The sequence below is a fragment of the Cicer arietinum genome, chromosome 6, assembly GCF_000331145.2.
Source record: "Cicer arietinum cultivar CDC Frontier isolate Library 1 chromosome 6, Cicar.CDCFrontier_v2.0, whole genome shotgun sequence".
Classification (NCBI taxonomy): Eukaryota; Viridiplantae; Streptophyta; class Magnoliopsida; order Fabales; family Fabaceae; genus Cicer; species Cicer arietinum.
Genome location: NC_021165.2, coordinates 29,846,160 through 29,868,068, shown reverse-complemented (window position 1 = coordinate 29,868,068; position 21,909 = coordinate 29,846,160). Strand labels below are relative to the sequence as shown.

Here is a 21,909-nt window from a genome sequence, read left to right as displayed (position 1 = left end):
TTACAGAACCTTTAATTCCAAAGTAACCCATAATTCCTTAGTAGATTTAAGATTAGAATTAAGCATTACCGTATAGAAATTCTCTTGTAAATTCTTTGCAACTAATTTAATTGGTTTCATGACCTGAACCTATGTCTAGACTACAAATTCATGAATTTCTCATCTCAAGCATTCGTAAACTCAACTTCCGTTTCAAAATACAAATCGTAGAACACTTTAATGTTAATTAAGCAATAAAAAGCACTAAGCACAGAGATGAGAAAAATAATTCAATAAACTCATTCATATAACTAGAAATCAAATCATAAAAATAAGGGTTTCATCTTGTTACATTCATACCTAACAAATAGGGTTTAGTTACTCATGGCAGAGATAAAAGAGATAGAGATTAGAGAAAAATTACAAGAAGGGTTCATGAATGATTCTTGATAAAACTGCTCCAATGATGTTAGAAACGGCCGTCTTTGAGTTTCTATGCTAGGGCACAAGTCTCTCAACTTCCCAAGAGTCAAAAAGATCCCTAAAACAGTGAAAAATTGCGTTTTTATGGTTGTTGATGCGCGTCGCGCGCCCCAGGCGCGCCTGGACAGTGTTGGATGGCTGGAAACGCGACCCGGGCGCAAAAAACGCGCTTCAGGCGCGCCTGGACAATGCTGAATGGCTGGGAACGCGCTTCAGGCGCGTTTGACGCGCTTCAGGCGCTCATCATCTGATGTCCGACGTATATTGCATTTGTCTCCTCTTTAGAGTCTGAATTTGGTTCCAGTGTCTTCATGGAAGTTGTAGTTATGGATCGTAGCTTTCATTTGCACTTAGTTTGACTCCAATTGGACATCTACAACTTCAGATATGGCTGAAATACTCTACATAGATCATGTTGATTTCTCACCAAAATTCAGCACTGCACTAAACACAAAGTAACACAAAACTCCGGAAAAATCCCTACGTAATCAAGGAAATAATAACATAAATGTTTCATTAAATCAAAGAGCTAAAATCAATAAAATATATCAAATAACCCCTAACCACCCAGCCCGGTACCTAGGGAATAAGTACCGCCTCCACACAGTCCCACTACCAATTGAGCCAATTGTAACATCCCAAAATTCATAATCAACTATTTTATTAACTAAATAAAATTCTAAAGAAATTAATTTGATGTTAAAATTATTTTAGAATATATATTGATTAATTTGATGATTAGTTCTCCTCATATGTGTGAGTTTCTTATGGTTTGATAATCGTATATATATTTGATTTAATGAGTAATATAAATTATAAATATTATGTTTATTTATTTAATTTATTTTCAAAGATAAAATGGTATTTAAGCAAAAGTATTTTAGAGGATAAGATTTTGAGTGAGTTTACATGTAGATTTTCATTAGATATTTGTGGCGATATTTTCGTGTGCGTTAAACTATATAATAAATATTTGCATAGTTATATTTTAATTATTTAAGACTATTTCCTATTTTAATTGTTTGTTTTATAAATAATTATCTTAAGATAGTAGTAATATTGTGATTAGTTTCTTTATTTCTATATATTTTTTACGATATGATAGTTTTATACATATTTATTGGGGTTTAGTAATAAATATTAATTATTTATGTTAAATTTAATTATTTTATCATTTTGACTATTCTATAAAGATAATAGTATTTTTATGTGATTATTTTGTAAGATAGTATAGTAATAATTGTAATAATGCGAACGCATGGTAAACGTGAGTTTTTCTTTCAAGACGATTTTGTAATAATGGAATTTTCCAATATTTTTAAGTTCTTTTGATCTTTTGTCACAAACTTTTAAAATGTACTAGAATTCTAGGAAATACGGAAGTGGTTCTCTTCTGTTAAGAATAATTGTCTTCGTATTATTTTAGTTTTGAGTAAATATTTTCTTAATGATATTGAATAATGTGATTGTTACTATTTATGTAAAATGAATAAATGTTAATTATTCAAAAAAAAAAAAAGATTCGTAAACTTTTTTAAGAAATAAGTATTTTTTTAAGTAACGTTTTGGATTAAAAATCCAGGGCATTACATAATCACCATTTCGCGCTCGACCCGGGGGAGTTGACCTGAATCCGAAATTAGGATTATATCTATAAGAAAAACCTGACTCTGATCCCTTAGGCCCATTCCAACCAATCATCTTCTCACGCACCTCCGCTTCCACAACACGTGCTAGATTCATCAGTTTCGCACATGAGACTGGACCCAATGATTTGAGGCTACAAACTCTTCCTTGTATTCCATCATAGAGGCCATAGATGAAATACCCAACGAATTGAGCTTCTGGTAAACGACATATCTGTGCAACTAACCTCTCGAACTCTTTGATGTACTCATCCATATTGCCTTCCTACTTCAATGACAAGAGTTCTTCAAACACGCTCCCATCACCGAGATCGCCGTACCTCTCCAACAACACATCATTGAAAACTTCCTAGGTCAAATCAGTCTCATCCACAACAAGCGCTTTGAAAAAATGGATGGTTGATTGTTCCATACAGAGTTGAGCCAAACTAACGTTGATCTCAGGACTCGTATCCTGCACTCGAAAATAAACCTATGCTCGAGTAATTCAATCGGCGGATCATCACCGGTGAACATTGGGATTTCAATCTTTTTCACCAATTGACGAAATTCATCAAGCTTCTCTCCTTGCATCTTCTAGATCAACTTCTTGATTTGCTCGTGGTCACTGTGATTTGAGTCTCCATCACTCTTCTGTTTTACAAAACCTCCCACCTTAATTTGAGTGATGAGCCTTTCTTGATATGTTGCAGCTTGAGCTCGCATCACATCAATTGCAACCTCGGGAGTTGACATTCGGTTCTCCAATGCATGAACCTTGTTATCCCCGTACATTCATTGGTTTGTAATGTATCCGACAGGTCGGACCAAATTGATAGGTTCTCAATTTATAAATGCAGCAGTAAGAATTAATGAGAGATTAATCAACAAATTATAGTATATCCTATTGATGTTAAAGGGAAATTGAGTAAAGGAATCAAAGCTTCCTTTTACTCCTTAGAACTCTGCTCAATCAAATAAGAGAGAATCTTCCCTCTACTCACGATTAACAGAATTTGTTATCCTCTCTCATTACCAACTTCTCCCATGTATACGGGATAGGGCTCATGCTTTTCCTCCTCACTTGTCACCTCACCTTTCTTAAATTTTCTAACATACACTCTTCATACCTTAGGTGTACTATGTGTCCCACTACACACGTCATCAATTCCCTCTTTGTCTCCGTCAATACTCCCCCATTGAGTAATGAGACTTAGAAAATTGCAGCAGCAATTAGTGTTAAACACGTTCTCTCTCTTCATCAATTTGTTCTTTCACTCCTTTAAGTGTGACATTTAGCTTATGACAAAAAAAAAGTGTGACTTTCCTTCTACCTTATTTTCTATGCGAGTGTGCCAAAAATATTTATTCTTCATCTTTTTTGTTATAACCCTTCTTCTACCTCTTCTTGGAAAAAAAAACTCTATTTATAGTCTTTTTTGTTAGAACCCGTGGTCTTCCTCTTCTCGCTTATAACATGTGTATTGTGTTGGGGACATGTCATTCGTTGCTTGATTACAAGTTTATTTTTCAAGATACGGTTCTTCTCTTCCATTCACATTATTCATGGTTCCCATGTTTTTTTATAAGCATGCTTTAAACTATTGACATGATATGATTTATCATATTATTAGTAATTTTTGTTAGATTGTTAGTGATTCAATGATACAAGATGTTCAACCCAACTTGCTTCTATTAATGAATTAACCATGGACTTCCTATAGGCTTATAGTAATTTGGTAAAATATTATTTTCTCGTCAAATATTCAAGTATTGTGTTTTATGAACTCTTATTGTCAGTTTCTTTGGAGATTGAGTTCTACTTTTTTTGATTGGTCAAATAAGATATTCGATTATACTGAACATGGAGATTTCAATTTTGCCCAAGATTTCAAATTTGTTGACAATTCAGAAGAAACTTTTGATTGAAAACTTATTGCTGGGATACTATTTTGAAGAATGCAAGGAACAATTGTTTGATTTACCTATTTCTTAGCAACTAAAAATTTTCCTTTTGATTTTCCTCAATATGTGCTGTCATGTTTTTTGTAATCTATCTGTTATAATAACATTCCATTTTGTCATTTGGCAATTATTGAAATTAAGGGTGTTTATAGTCAAAAACTGAATTGAATTGGACCACATTAATGGTTTGGTTTTAAATCGACTTGAAATTTGATTATAAATATAAATCAATTTTATATTTTAAATAAGTTTTTAGTTAAAATCCGTTTCAAACAAGTTCTTCAGGAAAAGTAAAATTCAATTTATTTCAAGGAAAGTTTTTCATTTTTTTTCGAAAAAATTAAATGTCAAAATTATTCAGAAAAATAAAATGTTTTTTTGATTTTTTCTCAAAAAATTTTGAAGAAAAAAAATGATTAAATTTTTTTTCGATGTTTTTTGAAAAATTATTATAACTGATTTGATTTAAATATGTGTTTTAATTCATCAACCATATAATTTATTTGATTTTTTTTAGTGCAGTACAATTTAATTTATCAATATGATCGAATAAATCATATATATTGTTCTGTTGTACACCCCTAATTGAAACAACAATTATAAATTTAAGTTTTTATTAACAGTATTATTAATTGAATATATTAATTATTAATTCCAATTTTATCAATATTCTATTACTTTTGGAGGAATAATAATATTTATGAACTCAATTCAAATTCAATCATTTTTTGTCACTATCTATTCAAATGAATGTTTTGCATTTCAAGTTTTGTATAAATTCTCTCTATTTGGAAAATATAAAATTAATTTTTCATAATTATGAACCATCTCACTTATCTATAGTTTGTTGATTATAAATATGATTCATAAAGAGTTCGTGTGATATACATTTTCTCTCTAAACATAGTTTTATGCTATGAAAATGGTTTTGATTGATGAGAAAGTTTTGTTCTTTCTTTCATGTATTAATGTTTTAAATCAAACACTAATTGTGATTGTTATGTTATAAATTTAACAAATTCATATATTATTTGTTTAGGGTTAAAAAGTTGAATTTTTACACAATCTTATCACATTATTTTTCTTTAAATAGATGTAGTGAGAATTTTAGTTAGAGTAGGACAAGAAAGATAATATAAAAAGTAACATTTAAGATTATTGAGTTGAATTTGTGTTCTACAGTGACCATAAATAAGAGTTTATGAATTTCAAATTATATATTTCATGTCATCAAAATTTATTATAACTTCTACACAAAAATTAAATAGATTATACAACATGAGTTGATCTATACTTATTAATAGAACAATATATTTATTAATATCATAATTTATCTTTGTGCACGCACAGATTGCAAACTAATTATTACTAATAGATACGCATACACATGCTCAACATTTACAAACAGTGATTAAATAGAGAAAATGATGTTATTGAAAAAGGTGAAAAAAATCTCAACAATTCACTAACTCATAATCACTTTATTGGTATAAAATCAAATCAAAGATATAATTAATGTTTACATATCAATTGTTTCTTTTTACAAAATTTTACAACAATTGCTACTTTTCACTCTAGAAAAAAAATTAAAAAAATAAAAAATCTCTAACATCTCTTGCTTCTTTGAAGAACTTTGCCGAAGTCTGAAGGGAAACAACCGGTCACAGCAGGATCATTGAAGACAATTTCGAAAAAAACGGATTCCCTGTGATGAAATATATTCATGGCAAAAATCATTTAAGATTAGCTACCAAGACAAACATAATAATCCAAGGGAGAGTTAAAAACAATTATATAAAAGGGTTAAGGGAAAGGTATCAAAGAATACCTGCAATGCAAAAGTAATATCGCCTTCATCTATTTTGGATGTCACTCTTCTCAATTTATCATCTCGAGATTGTCCTAGTTTAATTAGGCCCTGCAACATCAATTTATGTTTTTATCATTTTCCATATAACCACTTTGCCACTCCGGTATAAGAAGTTCATAGTCACTTTGATACCTGGTCATTTAGTACTCGGCACATGTTTGAAAATTCCATGATTCCTGTTGGGGGAATTAGTGATGATTTGCATATTGCCGCATAAGATTTATATAACTGCATCATTGATACAGTTTTAGAAACCAAATAAAGGATGAAGTCAATATCTTGAACAGAGCTATAAGGCATACCTCGCCAAGGATTGTATCTTTCTTGGCTGCGCGGAAATGTTTCATCGAAGAGCAGAGGATAATCTACAAACAGTGCAGGTTGTTAGGGTTGAAGTTACCTCAAGCAACAGATTGTCTTATTATTTGATCACAACAATTCACATAGTATATTGCCACTTCATGATTACCTGTTGATGATGTGGCAGAGATTGTATTGTATCCACCACTGGTGATCTATATGTTTTCGACAAGGCAAGAGCCATATGATCAATCCTTACCTGCAATCCATTTTAAGGATTTTAGGACTATATTAGCTACAAGAGGGAGAGAATAACAAAGGAACTCTACTTGTTTCATAAAGTTATTTTATATTGGTGATGACATGTAATCATGTAACAATGACTCCAATGCAGAATGCTGAAAGAAAATAGTTCAATGCACCTACCTAAACATTAATTGTACAAAATGCTATTATAAAACGAAGTTGCCTAAACGGCATAATATATAATCTGGGCTAAAAGTTATGCATCTACTGCAGTAAATTACATTAAAGTCTTCTACAGGACAACCAACTGAATTTGAAACTAAGAACACCAAGTTAATGACCTATTATCCATGAATCAAATGAGATGCATGATAAATTGTACCGATTAATCACTGTTTCATCCTTGAACTGTTGTTAGTTCTATTTGTGGGACTGTGGTTCATTACAGCAAATCATTACACTTACCATATCAAATTCTTGTTTTTTTACAAAATCCGGAGCTGTAGGAAGATTTTGTTCTGAGGATGATTTCTCTTCCAAAGCATTCACACTGCAAGCAGATTCTCTAATTTCTGCTTCTAGCATCTCTATTGCACTCCTGAAAAACAATAAAAATAATTACTTAACTGATTTTACTAAGGCTAATTCATCAAATCAAATACTATATCAGCAATCTCCAAATGCAAGACACCTAATGTGTTTTAGGTTCAAATTCAAATATTGCAACTTAGGATCCAAGCTCAATAAGAAAACTGAAGTCAAGTTCTCCATGTGTCAAATATATGTTTTGATTTAGAGAGGTATCAAATGATCCAAGGCCTTTTCAGAACCAAGATTTTGAACATAAGACGTGAAGTTTAAGCTCAACCTATATAATAGACTAGATTTCAGATATAGATGCACTGATTTATAATGGAGATAAAAGCCAAAAAACAGTACATAACAATAAATTATGACAGACCTGCATATACAAAGAGCGTTTCGCATATCTCCAGAAGCTGCAGCAACTTTCTGCAAGTAAATTAGACTCTAAATAAATTAGACTTTAGCTAATGATGAATTACAATAGCCATTTCTTAGATGTTTTAGAGCTTGTAGCATTCTATAGCATTTAGATTTTCTAGGGTTACTAATAATTTTACAGTCTCTCTTAAGGATGACACTGGAAAAGGTTAACTGTGATAATATTTCTAAAAGTAAGTTATGACTCAGGACATGATCCAAAAGTCCCAGAATTTTTCATAATTTAATTTATATTTGATGATCCCAGATAAAGACTGAACAACATATGCAAATATAAACTTTTATGGAAAATGGTAAACGTATTTACCCTAGCACATAGCTCCAATGCTTGATGTTGGAAAACAATGTAAGGAAGTTCCTGATGGTGAGACAAAAAAAGCTATTAATAAGAATATTAAAAAGGGACAAATGTAACATTTGGTTCTGTTTTTCTTGGCCAATGCCACAACTCATGAAGAAATGAAGCTGTTAACAATGAACCATGATAATTTTATGAATTTAACTTATATACACTAACAGTGAATCACAATCATCCAATGTTCAAAAATGGTCGAATTGTATTGTAACCACTTTTAAAATAATAGACATGATTGATTGTGATATGCTGACACTATAAAATATATTCCACTGTCTGTGCATACAAATTTAACTTTAATTTTATTAATGGCAATAATATTTCTTGGAGAAAATGGCACAACCATATAACCCAACAAATTTATATAACAATAATCTTACATTTAGCCTTTCTTCAAGAATCCTAAGGATCTGATCTTTGGTGTATGCTCGAAAATTTACAACAGTAGGCTTGCCTGAAACAGAAAGACAGAAAAATTAAAAAGAGAGAAATGTCCAATGATGAATACAATTAGAGGACAGCTTCATTACTAGGGTCATTTGAGACAGTACTTAAAGAGTTTAAAACAAAATAGAAATTATTGATTTACTCACAATTTAATGATGTAAGCCTTGGAAGAAATCGATCAGCAAGGTCAATTGCATTTGCTACACCTATATTAACAAGCACAATAAGTCATGATCATGGAGAGCTAAGGTTAGAAACCAAATTTTATAATTTTCACAATAAATTTACCTATTAGTATACATCTGGAAAATGGGAAAGTGGTAAGCATGAAAAGATCATGAAGCACAGCTCTATCTTTGGTTATTAGATAATCTAATTCATCCGCTACTATTAATCTGTTAAATATTAATATTTGTTAGCATTCAAATTTACAGAATCAAACAGTAATGAAAAAACATCTTTGCCTAACAATTTAATTGAAAACATAAGCATTCTTGTGCAGAATCAAATCCAGGACAAGAATAAGTTTCTTACATCATGTTTGTTGTAGGTGATTCATGAGAATACATGTTCTGAAGTTGCTGTAAGGGTGTGCCTGAACCCTTTTTACCTAGGGCTTTGTGTAACCCAAGTATCTGCCAGAACATCCAATGAGTAAGTCAACTAAGTAATGATTTTTTATATAATGTAATGTTAAATTCAATAAAATGTGCTTAGGCATTCCTACCTTTGAGAAAATATCAGATGTATTTGACAGAGATGTACAATTTACAGATAAAACATCAGGCAGTGGAAAATCTCCCTGCAAAATGAAGTTGTATTAATGGAAGAAACAAAAAATCTAAATACAGTGAGCAATTTAAATATCTTCTACAGTGTGTTTCTTCTCCCAATTACATGGGATCATCAACTACATACTATGAACAAGCACGACAAATGGTATTGTTCTCTATGACTAGTCAAAGAATATACTATTGGTATTGGCGTGTAATTATACAATACGATCAGTCTAATTAGAAAAAATCCACTAAAGAATAACCACAAATATCTATGTATGCCATCAATGATCAATCCATAATAAACCTCAAAACCTTTAATAAGCATGACAATCAAACTAGAAATTAAAAAAATCCAATATCAATATAAATCAAATTTACACTAACATCCAATGATAATTTTCCGTTTTTTCATGGCATAACATCAATTTCAGAATGGAGGCGATGAGTCAAAATTCAGAATTTTTATTGAATGTCAATTTAAAACATGTTTGCACAAATAATGCATATCATTAAAATCCATCAAACTGTACTAGTTACTAGTTATATCAAATTCATGACACTAAATTCTCCCAAAAAATTTAATTAACATTTCAACCTTCCAATTAATTTCAATGTCCACAAAACAATAATTATAGAAATAGATAGATAGATAGATTAATATACCTGTGTAGCCCAATTGAGTAAACTATCTTTCACTTTCTCCATAGAGAGAGATTTCCCAGTTCCAGGGCATCCACATATGTAGAGACTCCCAGCCTTTTCATGTTCAACGCAGCCTTTGCAAAACTCCAACACTACATTTTGCTCCTCTTCACGGCACACTATGGTAGACGGTGCAGTAGACATGTGCAACACTTCTTTCACCATTCTCAATTGCTCAACATCTATTATTTCCAATCAACACAAACAACAAGAATATTCACAAACTATCCCACCGAGAAAACAAAAATAATAAATTAATTAATTAATTGAATAATTGATTAATTAATTTTACCTTTGGGATTCCATCTGGATTTCACGCCATTGGATTCATGCGATTCGACTTGATTTTCGTCGGTGTCGATCATCTGAATTACGGTAGGGACGGAATTGGGAGTTGCAGTGATGCAACGGCGGCGGGATTTCCGAGTGGGCGGAGTTGCGGCAGGGAGTGGTGGTGCGGGAGATCTGAATCTACGTCTAGCGCCAATTGAAGACATTGTTTAATTGCAGATTTAATTTGGAGTGTGAAATATTTAGAGAATGGAAAGATTAGGTATGGAAAGATTGAGTGTGAGATTGATTGAGATTATAAATGGTAGAAAAGTTTTGTAGTTGAGTAGAGCGGGAAAACATTAGCGCTTGATTTCATTTTCCCGCCATGCTTTCATTCGGGTGTTGGGTTGGTTTCGGTCTGGCACTGTCTTTTTAAAAATTTGATTCACCTATAAATTTATTTAAAAGTTTTATTAATATTAAAATATTAAAATATTATATTTTATAATTCTAATAATATATTTTTTTAAAAATTTAAAACAAATACAATTTATATTACCGAATATATAATCACTATTAAATAAGGAGCGGTCACTAAATATAGAATCAATACCAAATAAGGAACAATTACCAAGTAATTATCTAATTTATACACTTTAAAATAGAAAATAATATTACTAATAAATAATAATAATAAAATATATATAGGTCGGTCTGTCAAACCTAATAGATTTTTTTATAAACACGAGTATGATGTATTTAAATAAATGGATTTTAAAAATAATATTAGTGGTTAGACTATAAACCCCTGACGTATTATAGACCTGGACTATAAACTTTACTTTTGACGGACGACCTAATCTTTTTCGCATCCCTAACTATGTGTCCCACTAAACACGTTCTCAATTTCCTCTTTGTCCCTATCAATACTCCCCCTTTTGAGTCACGAGACTTAGAAAATTGCGGCAGCAATTAGTGTTAATCATGTTCTCTCTCTTCATGAATTTGTTCCTTCACTCCTTTAAGTGTGACATTTGGCTGACAACAAAAAAAGTGTGACTTTCCTTCTACTTAATTTTCTATGCGAGTCTGCCAAAAATATTTGTTCTTCGTCTTTTTTTTGTTATAACCCTTCTTCTACCTCTTCTTAAAAAAAAACACTATTTATAGTCTTTTTTGTTAGAACCCGTGTTCTTCCTTTTCGCGCTTAAAACATGTGTATTATGTTGGGGTCATGTGATTCGTTGCTTGATTACAAGTTTATTTTTCAAGATATGATTCTTCTCTTCCATTCACATTGTTCATGGTTCCCATGTTTTTTATAAGCATACTTTAAACTAGTGACATGATATGACTTCTTATATTATTAGTATTTTTGTTAGATTGTTACATCTAATTTTTGAAAAAAAATTCAAAAAATTTTCAAAAAAAATAAATGTCTTTCATTTTTTCTCAAATTTTTGAAGAAAAAATAATCAAAATATTTTTTTGATTTTTTTTATTTTAAAAATATCGAAATTGGTTTTTAAATTTAGTTTTAAATATGTAATTCAATTTATAAATCATATAATTTGCTTTATTTTTTTTAGTACAATGCAATCCAATTTATTAATATGATTCAATAAATCATATAGCACAGCCCTAATTAAAACAACAATTATAAATTTAAGTTTATATTAATAGTATTATTAATTGAATATATTAATTATTAATTCCAAATTTATTAATATTCTATTATTTTTGGAGAATAATAATATTTATGAACTTAATTTAAATTCAATTATTTTTTGCCACTGTCTATTCAAATGTTTTGTATAAATTCTCTTTATTTGAGAAATATAAAAATTAATTTTTCACAATTTTAAACCATCCATTACTATTAATAACTAATATATAGACTTAATTTAATTATTATAACAATTACTAATAGATCTGTATGTCCTATCTATTAGTTATTATTACTAATAGACTTCCGCAACTATTACTAATAGATATGCATACACATGTTGAACATTTACAAACAGTGAATGATAAAAATAGAAAAAATAACATAATTAAATAGAAAAAATGATGTGATTGCAAAAGGTAAAAAAAATCTCAACAATTCACTAACTGATAATCATTTTATTGGTATAAAATCAAAGACATAATTACTTTATTGCAGTGAGGCGAATGACGGGAGATTTCCAAGTGGGCAGAGATGCGGCAGGGAGTGGTGGTGCGGGATATCTGAATCAACGTTTAGCACCAATTGAAGGCATTGTTTAATCGAGGAAAGTTTGAGTGTGAGATTGTAATTGGCAGATGAGTTTTGTAGTTGAGTGGAGTGGAAAAACATTGGCAAGTTGATTTCATTTTCCCGCGCCATAGTTTTATTCGTGAAATGGTGTTGGTTTGCACCGTTTACTAATTTTCTTATTAATGAAAACAATTAAAATTAAATGAGACGCAATCATATTTTTTTAAATATAGTGGTTGTGGTTTACTCATTTCTTATTTATGAAAATAATAAAACTAATTAATGAGACATGATCTAATATTTTTTTCAAAAACGGTGTTGGATTGCATCGGTTTTTATGACAAAAGAAAATTGAAGTTTAAATTATTTTTATTTTTATTAGACATATATGATAAATTTTCGTTCAAAAAATATATTTTGTCTCTCTTAAATTATATGTCATTTTATAATATTAATGAATATTATTTTTTTTATTTTTATGTCATTTACTATTTATTACTTTTTTTTTTAATTTTTTTAATTTGTGTTTCTCATTCTATTTACGGAAGTACTTTATAATTTCTTTTCTATATAGCACTAAATGTATTTCTTAATTTGTGTAAAATTATTAAAATGAAATCTAATTTGGAATGAAAAAGGTATTTTTTATGAAAAAATAAAACTATAATTTATTTTAAAATAATTTCAGTTTAAATAATAAATTTAATTTATATATACACTCTGTATATATAATTTTTACACTTTCAATCAATCACAATCCTTAAATCATTAATAATATTTAATTTTTATTTATAATTATTTATAAAATCATTAATATAATTAATCATAGTTAGTTTATTGTAAAAAAAAAATCACACTTTTAGTATACTACATCAAAATTAAACTCTTAAATAACTATGATTACATTTATACAATATGAATAAAAATCAATCTAATTGCCCCCCGAAAAAACAGTCTAAAAACTACCATTTTCATTTATGTTTGATTAATTACTTTAGGTTTCGGGAAAAATATTTAATTCTGGTTGAATAGTAGAACTTTGTGTCTTTTGTTTCATTGAGTCGGAAAAAAAAAAGTCTTCTATTTAATTTTACAAGTCACATTCAGTTAAAAAGTATTCTGTTTAATCTACTTATTATGATATCAACTTTAATGTAGTTTTCCATAAAATGAAAATTTAATGTAGTTTTAAATTTACTTCCATGTTGTTACCAAATAAACATTACTTCCATGTGTAGTTTTGAATATATATTTTTTTGGTATGAATGGTGTGGTTTTTTTTTTTCTTTTAAAAATAATATTTATTCATTCAAATTAATAAAAACTACATGAATTGGGAATAATACAATTTAAAGTAGTTAACATCGAAAAGAATAAATTTGAGAATAAAGTCACAATATCTAGATTAATAACATAAAATGGCAAAATATATAAAAATAAAATAAAATTGAAGTGCTGAAACTCTTGACAACTTTCAATTAGCTATAAAGTGGGATGAATGAATTTGCAACGAGTTGTTCATTGTACTTGCACTGCAAAATTTCCTCTTCTCATTGTTCTCATGTCTGATTGTTTATATCATTGAATATTCTTCATGGACATACATGAATATGATTGAGAAACCGAAATCAGATTTGCACAAAATATATACTTGTCTTTGCACACGTGAATAGTGTCAACAAAATTGACCATATGAAAGCCCGTGGAAGTTCATCTTTATTAGTTTGTTGCAATTCAAGTGATGGGTATGGAATGCATGAGTCCTTTATATGTTACTAAAACCTTGATTTAGTTTTTTTAAAAAAAAAAATTGAAACATAGATGATGGTGCCTCGCCACACTGAGAACAAAATAAAATTGTAGCAATTTCCTCGTTGCTCTTCTTGGGTTTTTTTTTTGGTTGAAAAATTTGTTGTTGAATGAGCTCGATTATATGTCGTATATGTTTTACTGTGTTACTAACTATTGTGCAACTTTTTCACTATTGTGTTTTTTTTTTTACCAACTTCAATATATGTGAAAAAACACAAATTTTCGTGTTGCTGAAATTGCATAGTAAATTCTCACTGTGCAACAACACTGCCTTGCTCCTTATTAATGTTGGATTTAAATTAAGTTGCGAAGTAGCGATATTAATCTCAAAGAAAGAAGTTTAAATTGTGATCCTTTTTTAAAATCTTAATTCTTAAACTTAATTCAAATTAATTCAATATCAATCTTAGTTTCAAACAGAAAGTCTAAAATATTATGGGTGAGTTAAAGATAAATAAAACAGTTTATTTATAGGTTATATGTGATTAATGAGTGAAAAAATAAATAAGGGTAAGAATAAGAAGATAACACAATAATGTATTGCAATTCACCTAAAGTGAGCTACATCCAATCCTCACAATCTGCGAGATTTTTCACTAATGTGCTTAACACCAAAACGTCATTGATTTCACACTATACTTCTTGATCACTCTTTACTAGTTTTAGAATTCAGTATCAACCTTAAAAGAATTTTTACAGTTACTTTTCAATTTAGAAAGAATTTTTACCATTGACATTTTAATAACTAAAGTATTTTTTACAAGATATTGGCCAAACTACAATATATTGGCCAAACTATTCAACTATTTTTTACAACATATTGGCCAAACTATTCAACGATTAAAATTATTTTTTTAAAATCAAATATTCAACTACAATATATTGGCCAAACTATTTTTACCGACCCGTCTACAATCGTGCACCTGAAAACTAACCAATCCATTTAAAAAAGGTAGAGACTAGAGGGTATGTTTGAAACACTTTTATATTTTAGTTTTTAAAAAATTGTTTTACAAATTTGATTTAAAAAATAATTTTAAAGAATATAATTAAATAAAAAATTTAATTGAGAGACTTTTTTTAAAAATAGATTTAAAGATGAGAAAAATAGAAAATTTATTTGATAATCTAATCTTTTTAAAACATTTTTTGACTAGAGAATGAAAAAAATTGAAAAATAAAAATAAAAATATCATTTTATCTGTTTTGATTTTTTAATTTTAAAAATATAATATTAAAAATAGTTTTACAAAACAGTTTTTAAAAATAAGTAATCCACACATTTAATAATTTTAAAAAAATGATATTAGTAAGTGAGAGAGAGAGAGAGAGAGAGAGAGAGAGAGAGAGAGAGAGAGTGAATTAGAATAAATACAACTCCAACTCTAAGAATTTTGTTACAAACTTCTAATAATCATCCTAAGGTAGCACACCACTATCCAAGTTTACAACACTTGAAGACAATACACTACTTTCTTCAATTTATACAATAACTTGAATGATTTCACAACAATGACTTTAACTGAAAACAATAGTGTATAACAATTGAGTACACCGACTTGGTTTTGTATTCGACTACTTACTTCAGATTAGTGACAATCGTTTATAGAGGTTTGATGAACATATGCAATGATCCAAGTTGAATCTAAACTGAAAAATTACATTGATTCACAGTTGTATTCGGCTACAGCAAGTGTGTAGTCGAATACACCTCTGTAACGTTAAGTTCTATTTGAAAATTTTAAGCTTGTATTTGAATACAACACCTTGTAGTCAAATACAGATGATTGAATTTTGCCATTGACTTGATTTTGTATTCGGCTACACCATGTTGTAGTCAAATACAAAAGTCCAGTTTTAGCTACTGACTTAATATTTGTATCCGGCTACATCATCTCATAATCAAATACATATATTCAATTTTTGCTACTGAATTGAGTCTGTATTCGGCTACAACATGCTCTAGTCAAATACAACTTTGATTTTTGTCAAAAACTTGATTTTCAAACATTGTTCATGCATTTTGACATTTTAAAAATTATTTTGATGCATATGCTAAAATGGAAGGTTCTCATGTGCATTTGAAATATAATAATATTAGATTGCATCATGTACTTTACATTATAAGACTTATATCATATTGACTATAATTGACTTGATTGTTGACTTCTTTTTGAGCTTGCAATTTGATCAATTTCCTTAGTATTTATCTTCATAAACAACATAAGTATTTTATAAATTTAAAATTAAATAACTAAATCAATAATCTAAAGATATTTTAAGGTATTAACCACAATACGTGTTAAAAAAATCGATTGAAATTTACCTTATAGATTTTCATTAAAAATTAGAAATTAGAAATCTACAACAAAAGTTATTTGAAAGATGATTTTTTCTTTAAAAAAGTTTATAGATTATAAATCAAATTTAATTTATTTATTAAGACGAAAAACTTATTTAATGATTGATGTTATTTATAGAGTTAAGAGCTATTTCTTTTTGACGCTTGAAGAAATTTTAAAGATAAGGAGGATTGGATTAATTCCACTATGTTCTTTATTGCTGATAATGATAAAGATAAGGAGGATTGGATTAATTCAATTGGTCGTGCTATTGTTCTTAATTCTATATCTCATTCTGATTCTGAGGTTATTGATTATGGTCAATCTAACGCTACTTGATCATAACTCTTTGTACACTATTGATCGTTGTATTTAATTGATAACCCAAGTTGTAAAAGTGTTCTTATGCATTTTCATTTTTATTATTATAGATTAATTGCAGTTTTAGTCCTCCTATTTTTATTTATTAACAAAATTGATCTCTTTATTTTAAAAGTCGACAGTTTAGGTCAGTCTCTCAGATTTTTAAATTAAAAAATGACGATTTGACATATTTTTAATGACGTCACATACAATTATATAATATAGAACCATCTAGATGCATTAATTATTTATATATTATTAATTAAATTAAAAATATGAAAAATTTTCGAAGTTGAAATCTAAATTTTTTACAACGTTTTATTCTAATTTCATGGGTGTTAATCATCCTATATTGTCGTGTTATATGTCACATTATTTAAACTATATCACGTCATTATTTTTTAGTTTCAAAATTTGATAGAATGACCAAAACTGTCAACTTTTAAAATAAATTGACTAATTTCGTGAATCAGTAAAAATAAGGGGACTAAAACTGCAATTAAACCTACTATTATCAATTAAGTTTTTTGCTTTTTGTTAACTATGTATGTAGGATTTTGGATACTTGGTTGACCTGATTGAATTTGTGGTGGGAGTGAGTGATCTATTCTAGTAGCGTCAAATTTACACTAATAAAGTAACTTTTTATCGAAAACACTATAACATTGTAGTTTTTTTTGTAGATTTAAAGTCTTTTGCTAAAATCACGGTGGTATATTGTGATTCTGCCAAACTCAGTTACACACTAAGAGTGTGTGTTTGGTTGAGTAGGAGCAACCGCTACTTTGAGTTTGGAGCTTCCCGCCATGATTTTAAGAAACTCCAATATGTAGTTTCTGGTTGACCTAGGTTTTCCACCGTGATTTTGGTGCTTTCCAAACACAAAATTGGGATAGCTTTGTACTACATGTGTTTTGTGTGTGGTACTGAGCAAGTCAGATCAGGACTCAATTGTTTTTCATCTTGATTATCACTTTATAAGCTAAGAGTTGATGTTATGAGTCTTTTCAAACTGAAATCAAACACACAGTGAAGCATTTTCTATTTTTGACACTAATTGAATTGAAGCTTGAAATTTGCTTGATTAACTACTAAGTAATGTATTTTTCTCAATTTTTTTATTGAGTTAGTCTATTGTATCACTAATTAATGAATCTGTCAGATAGTTTCATTAACTTTAACGTTTGATTTAGATATATAACATTCAATTGACTTTAACGTTTAATTGAAACTTTATTAATTTTTTATTGCAATTTAAGTGATATTTTATTTGCATGTATAAGTAATGAATTAAAATAAGGACGTATTTAAATTAAGGTATAGTTTGGTTGGTGAGGAATACTAAATAATTTTAAAAAGAAGGATTTAGGTCTAAAATATGATAAAACTAATATAGTCACTAATTTTCTAACATTTACTTAGAAACAAAAAATGTTTCGGCTATTAAAAGTAAAATATGTCATTATTATTTTGCGAAGGGATATTAAAAGTAAAATGATAAGTTTAAGGATAAATGAATTTTCAAATTAAATTTAGTATTAGTATGTATTTATTTGTTGAAAGATGATACACTTTGTTTAAAGTAAATTTCAATTATTTATCAAATAAATTTATTAAAAATTTGTTTATTAACTATTAAAAAAAATTAAATTTGCAATATTTTGTATGAAATAATAAAATGTCGTTGATCAATTTTTTTTTATTAAAATTAAAAAAATTAAGTTCACATTATTTTAAACATCCATATTTTATGATGGTTGATTGTAATATTGAAGTGATTAAATATAAAAGCGGTTGTATTTGAAGGTCACGTTAAATTTCTAGATGAAAATAGTTTTTATTTATTTATTTGTTATTTATTATTTTTTAATTTGAAGACATAAACTATATTTTTTTTAACACAAATATGGTTCAACTATTAATAATATTATTGAATATGTCATTATTATTTTGTGAAGTAGTATTATTGAATATTTTATGAAGGAAGATTATTATTGAATATGTCATTTTTCAAATTAAATTTAGTATTAATATGTATTTATTTGTTGAAACTTGAAATGTTTTGTTTAAAGTAAATTTCATTTTCAAATATAGATCAAAATTTTGTTTATTAACTAATAAAAAAGATTAAAATTGCAATCTTTTGTATTAAATAATAAAATATCACTGATCAAGTTTTTTTTAATTAAAATTTAAAAAAGTTAAGTAGACATTATTTTAAAAGTCCATATTTTAGCATGATTGAGTTAGGTGAGAGATGAATTTAGATTCTCTAATATTGAATCAATTAAATATAAAAGAGATTATATTTGAAGGTCGTATCAAATTTGTAGATGAAAGTAATATTCATAGTTTGAAGACATAAGCTACAAATTGATGCAGAGAAAATCAAAGGTGTGGTTAAAATCTAATAGAATGAAATAGAACTGCAAATACCTAGATTCTTTCTTATATATATAAATTTAATTTTTCAAACTTAAAGCTACAACATTTGAAATGTGTCGAGATGTATCGGTTCTAATATTTTTGGTCTTTGATACACGATAAAATGTCTCAAAAGAAAACACACACACACACACACATATAGGTGGTTTGTCTAATTGTGTGGACAATTTAAAATTGGTTCCATAAATGTAGAGAAGTTTACCGACGGAGACACAAATTTTTCAAGAAATAAGGAGAGACGACTTTGTGAGATTGGGTTCATATTTGTATATGATCATTGAAACATTTGCCATGAGATAACATTAGATATGATGTATTTTGTTATCAATTATATACAAAGTTAGAAATGGAGTAACATTGAAAGGTAATTAAAGTGAGAAGATGATAAAATTATTTTCATAATAAGCTTTTATGTGAGTTTTCAACATATGTATATGATGATGTGTGAGATGCAAAAATTAAATTGAAAAATAAAAAACATAAGATAGATTATAGAGACATATAAATAGTATCACATAAGAATATAAGTAACGTAACACAAATACTATAATGTGGAATATAAGTGTGATGTTTCATTGAATAAAGTTAAAAATTTATTTTAATATATTATATAAATAGATGTTCCATTCGACATCAAACTAGTACTCAATACTTGTCAAATAGAGTATAGTTCTTATAAGGGTACTATTTATTATAAACTCAATTAAGCAAGTACTTTTGACCAATGAACTATTAGATTTAACTAAGTTAGGTTTGCGGGTTATAGAAGAATCTAATTAAATAAAAAAAGCAAAATGAACATTCTGCAATTCTCCAGCAGTCTGGGGTCTATCCCCAGTTTCCAGAATAGGATTCATGACCTCAGCCATGACCAGGTGCGATCAAGGTAGAGAGGGTTGTGCTGCAATGAAGGCTGCAACAATGCTTAAAGGTAGCGCAACAATGAAGGCTGCAACTTAGGGTTTACAGGCACGATCAGAGGCTCCCAAGGATCAGCAGCTCTGATACCATCTGAAATTTAGAAGGAATAATATTCTTTCTTATATTATTATGAGGTCACTAGACCTATATATATACATGAGCCTGCAACTTATTTTAGGAAATATGGACAGCTAATTCTAAGGAAACAAATCCCTATGATTATGGGATTGATCCTAAATACATAAACCTAATAATAGCAAGATACAACTATTACAGAAATACAACAAATATAAAACTTCCTAAAATACATAAGGAGAATCACGGTTTTGACAAGACATATTAATAGTGTAGGTGTTGTTGTTGCCTTCTTAACATAGACTCCATGTTCATTTACACACTTTTCAAATTGTTGCTCTATGAGGAACATTTCAATCCTCTTGTTTTAGGCCCTATGAGCTTGCTTCAGGCCATATAATGTTTTCCTCATTTTATACACACTGTCTTCTTTGCCTTTATCTCATATCCTGGTGGATGTTTCACATACACTTCTTCCTCTAATGTCCCATTAAAAAATGTTGATCTTACATCCAATTGATGCATGGTCCATCATATGTAATTGGCCATTGACACTACAAGCCTCACTATTTCAATTCTGGCCACTAGTGCAAAGACTTCATCATAATCTAGTCCAGGCTTCTGCAGAAATCCATTTGCTACAAGTTTGGCTTTGTACTTTTCAATTTGTCCATCAGGCTTCATCTTGATTTTATAGACCCATTTCACATCAATTGGTCTTTTGTGTACTGGCAGGGTCATCAGCTCTCAGGTTTTGTTTTTCTATGGCATTGAGCTTTTCCTCCATTGCTATTCTCCATCTTGGATCACTTAGGGCCTCATCTTCAATGTATGGTTCAATGCAAAATGTATTTGTTCAAGAATCAAGGAAAATTAGATTTGATTCTCTTTTATTTTGTATTATATTATTTTGTTTATTTTTATTTTATGATTTTGTTATTATTACTCAATATTACTATTATTATTTTTTCCCATATATAAACAGCTTAGGGGTATTGTAATAAAATATGAAAGTATTTTGTCTTTTACTTTCTTCATGGTATCAAGAGCTCTTGGTTAGGGTTATGTAAAACTTTCCACAACCCAGTAAGGTTTGGGGCACCAAAATTAATAGCCACAATACCTAATGGCACACAATACCCTATGGAAGACAGCCCTAATGGGTAACGGCGGCAGTAGCGACAATGGTTTGGGTGAAAAATTAAAAGTAGTCAACAACTCCAGCAATATTGGTTTAGGCAGTGGCAGCGGCCTAGACGACATTGGCAAATGCCCAGGCAAAAGTGGCGGCGGCCTATGCGGCAGTGCGGTTGGAATGGTTTATTTAAAAATGTTTTTTCCATATTTTTTTGCCATAAGGAAACTTCTAATTCCATAAAGGTTGAAATCCAGAAACTCAATGGAAAAAATTATGTCGAATGGTCCCAAACCATAAGATTGATACTAGATGGTAAGGGAAAATATGGTTTCCTCAAAAAAGAGGTGCAAATGCCTGCCACAACTGATCTGAATTACAGGTTTTGGAAATTTGAGAACTCTATTATTATTGCTTGGATGCTTAGTAATATGGAATCAACGATTAGAAAACCTTTTATGTTTTTGCCTACTACAGAGGAAGTTTGGGAGGTTATCAAAGAAACATATTCTGATATTCAGAATTCTTCT

At 28.9% G+C, this 21,909-nt stretch overlaps 1 protein-coding gene across 1 annotated transcript; it reads right to left on the bottom strand.

Moving 5' to 3' along the window:
* Positions 1–5,513: 5,513 nt before the first annotated feature.
* Positions 5,514–10,393, bottom strand: LOC101498650 (cell division control protein 6 homolog B-like). Its single transcript, XM_004506666.4, has 15 exons — positions 10,067–10,393; positions 9,736–9,956; positions 9,021–9,095; positions 8,828–8,928; positions 8,582–8,688; positions 8,440–8,499; positions 8,227–8,300; positions 7,799–7,849; positions 7,430–7,479; positions 6,934–7,066; positions 6,392–6,481; positions 6,225–6,287; positions 6,055–6,150; positions 5,881–5,970; positions 5,514–5,757 (listed from the first exon to the last, which is right to left on the bottom strand). Exons 1-15 carry the CDS (start codon positions 10,269–10,271, stop codon positions 5,725–5,727), a joined length of 1,449 nt encoding a protein of 482 aa, XP_004506723.1. The 5' UTR covers positions 10,272–10,393; the 3' UTR covers positions 5,514–5,724.
* Positions 10,394–21,909: the final 11,516 nt, after the last annotated feature.

Coding starts and splice junctions, on each gene's coding strand:
- LOC101498650 (XM_004506666.4), bottom strand. CDS start 10,271: ATGTCTTCAATTGGCGCTAGACGTAGATTCAGATCTCCCGCACCACCA. Junction 9,957..10,066: donor ATCCAGATGGAATCCCAAAG/GTAAAATTAATT, acceptor TGGAAATAATAG/ATGTTGAGCAATTGAGAATG. Junction 6,288..6,391: donor CTCTGCCACATCATCAACAG/GTAATCATGAAG, acceptor CACTGTTTGTAG/ATTATCCTCTGCTCTTCGAT.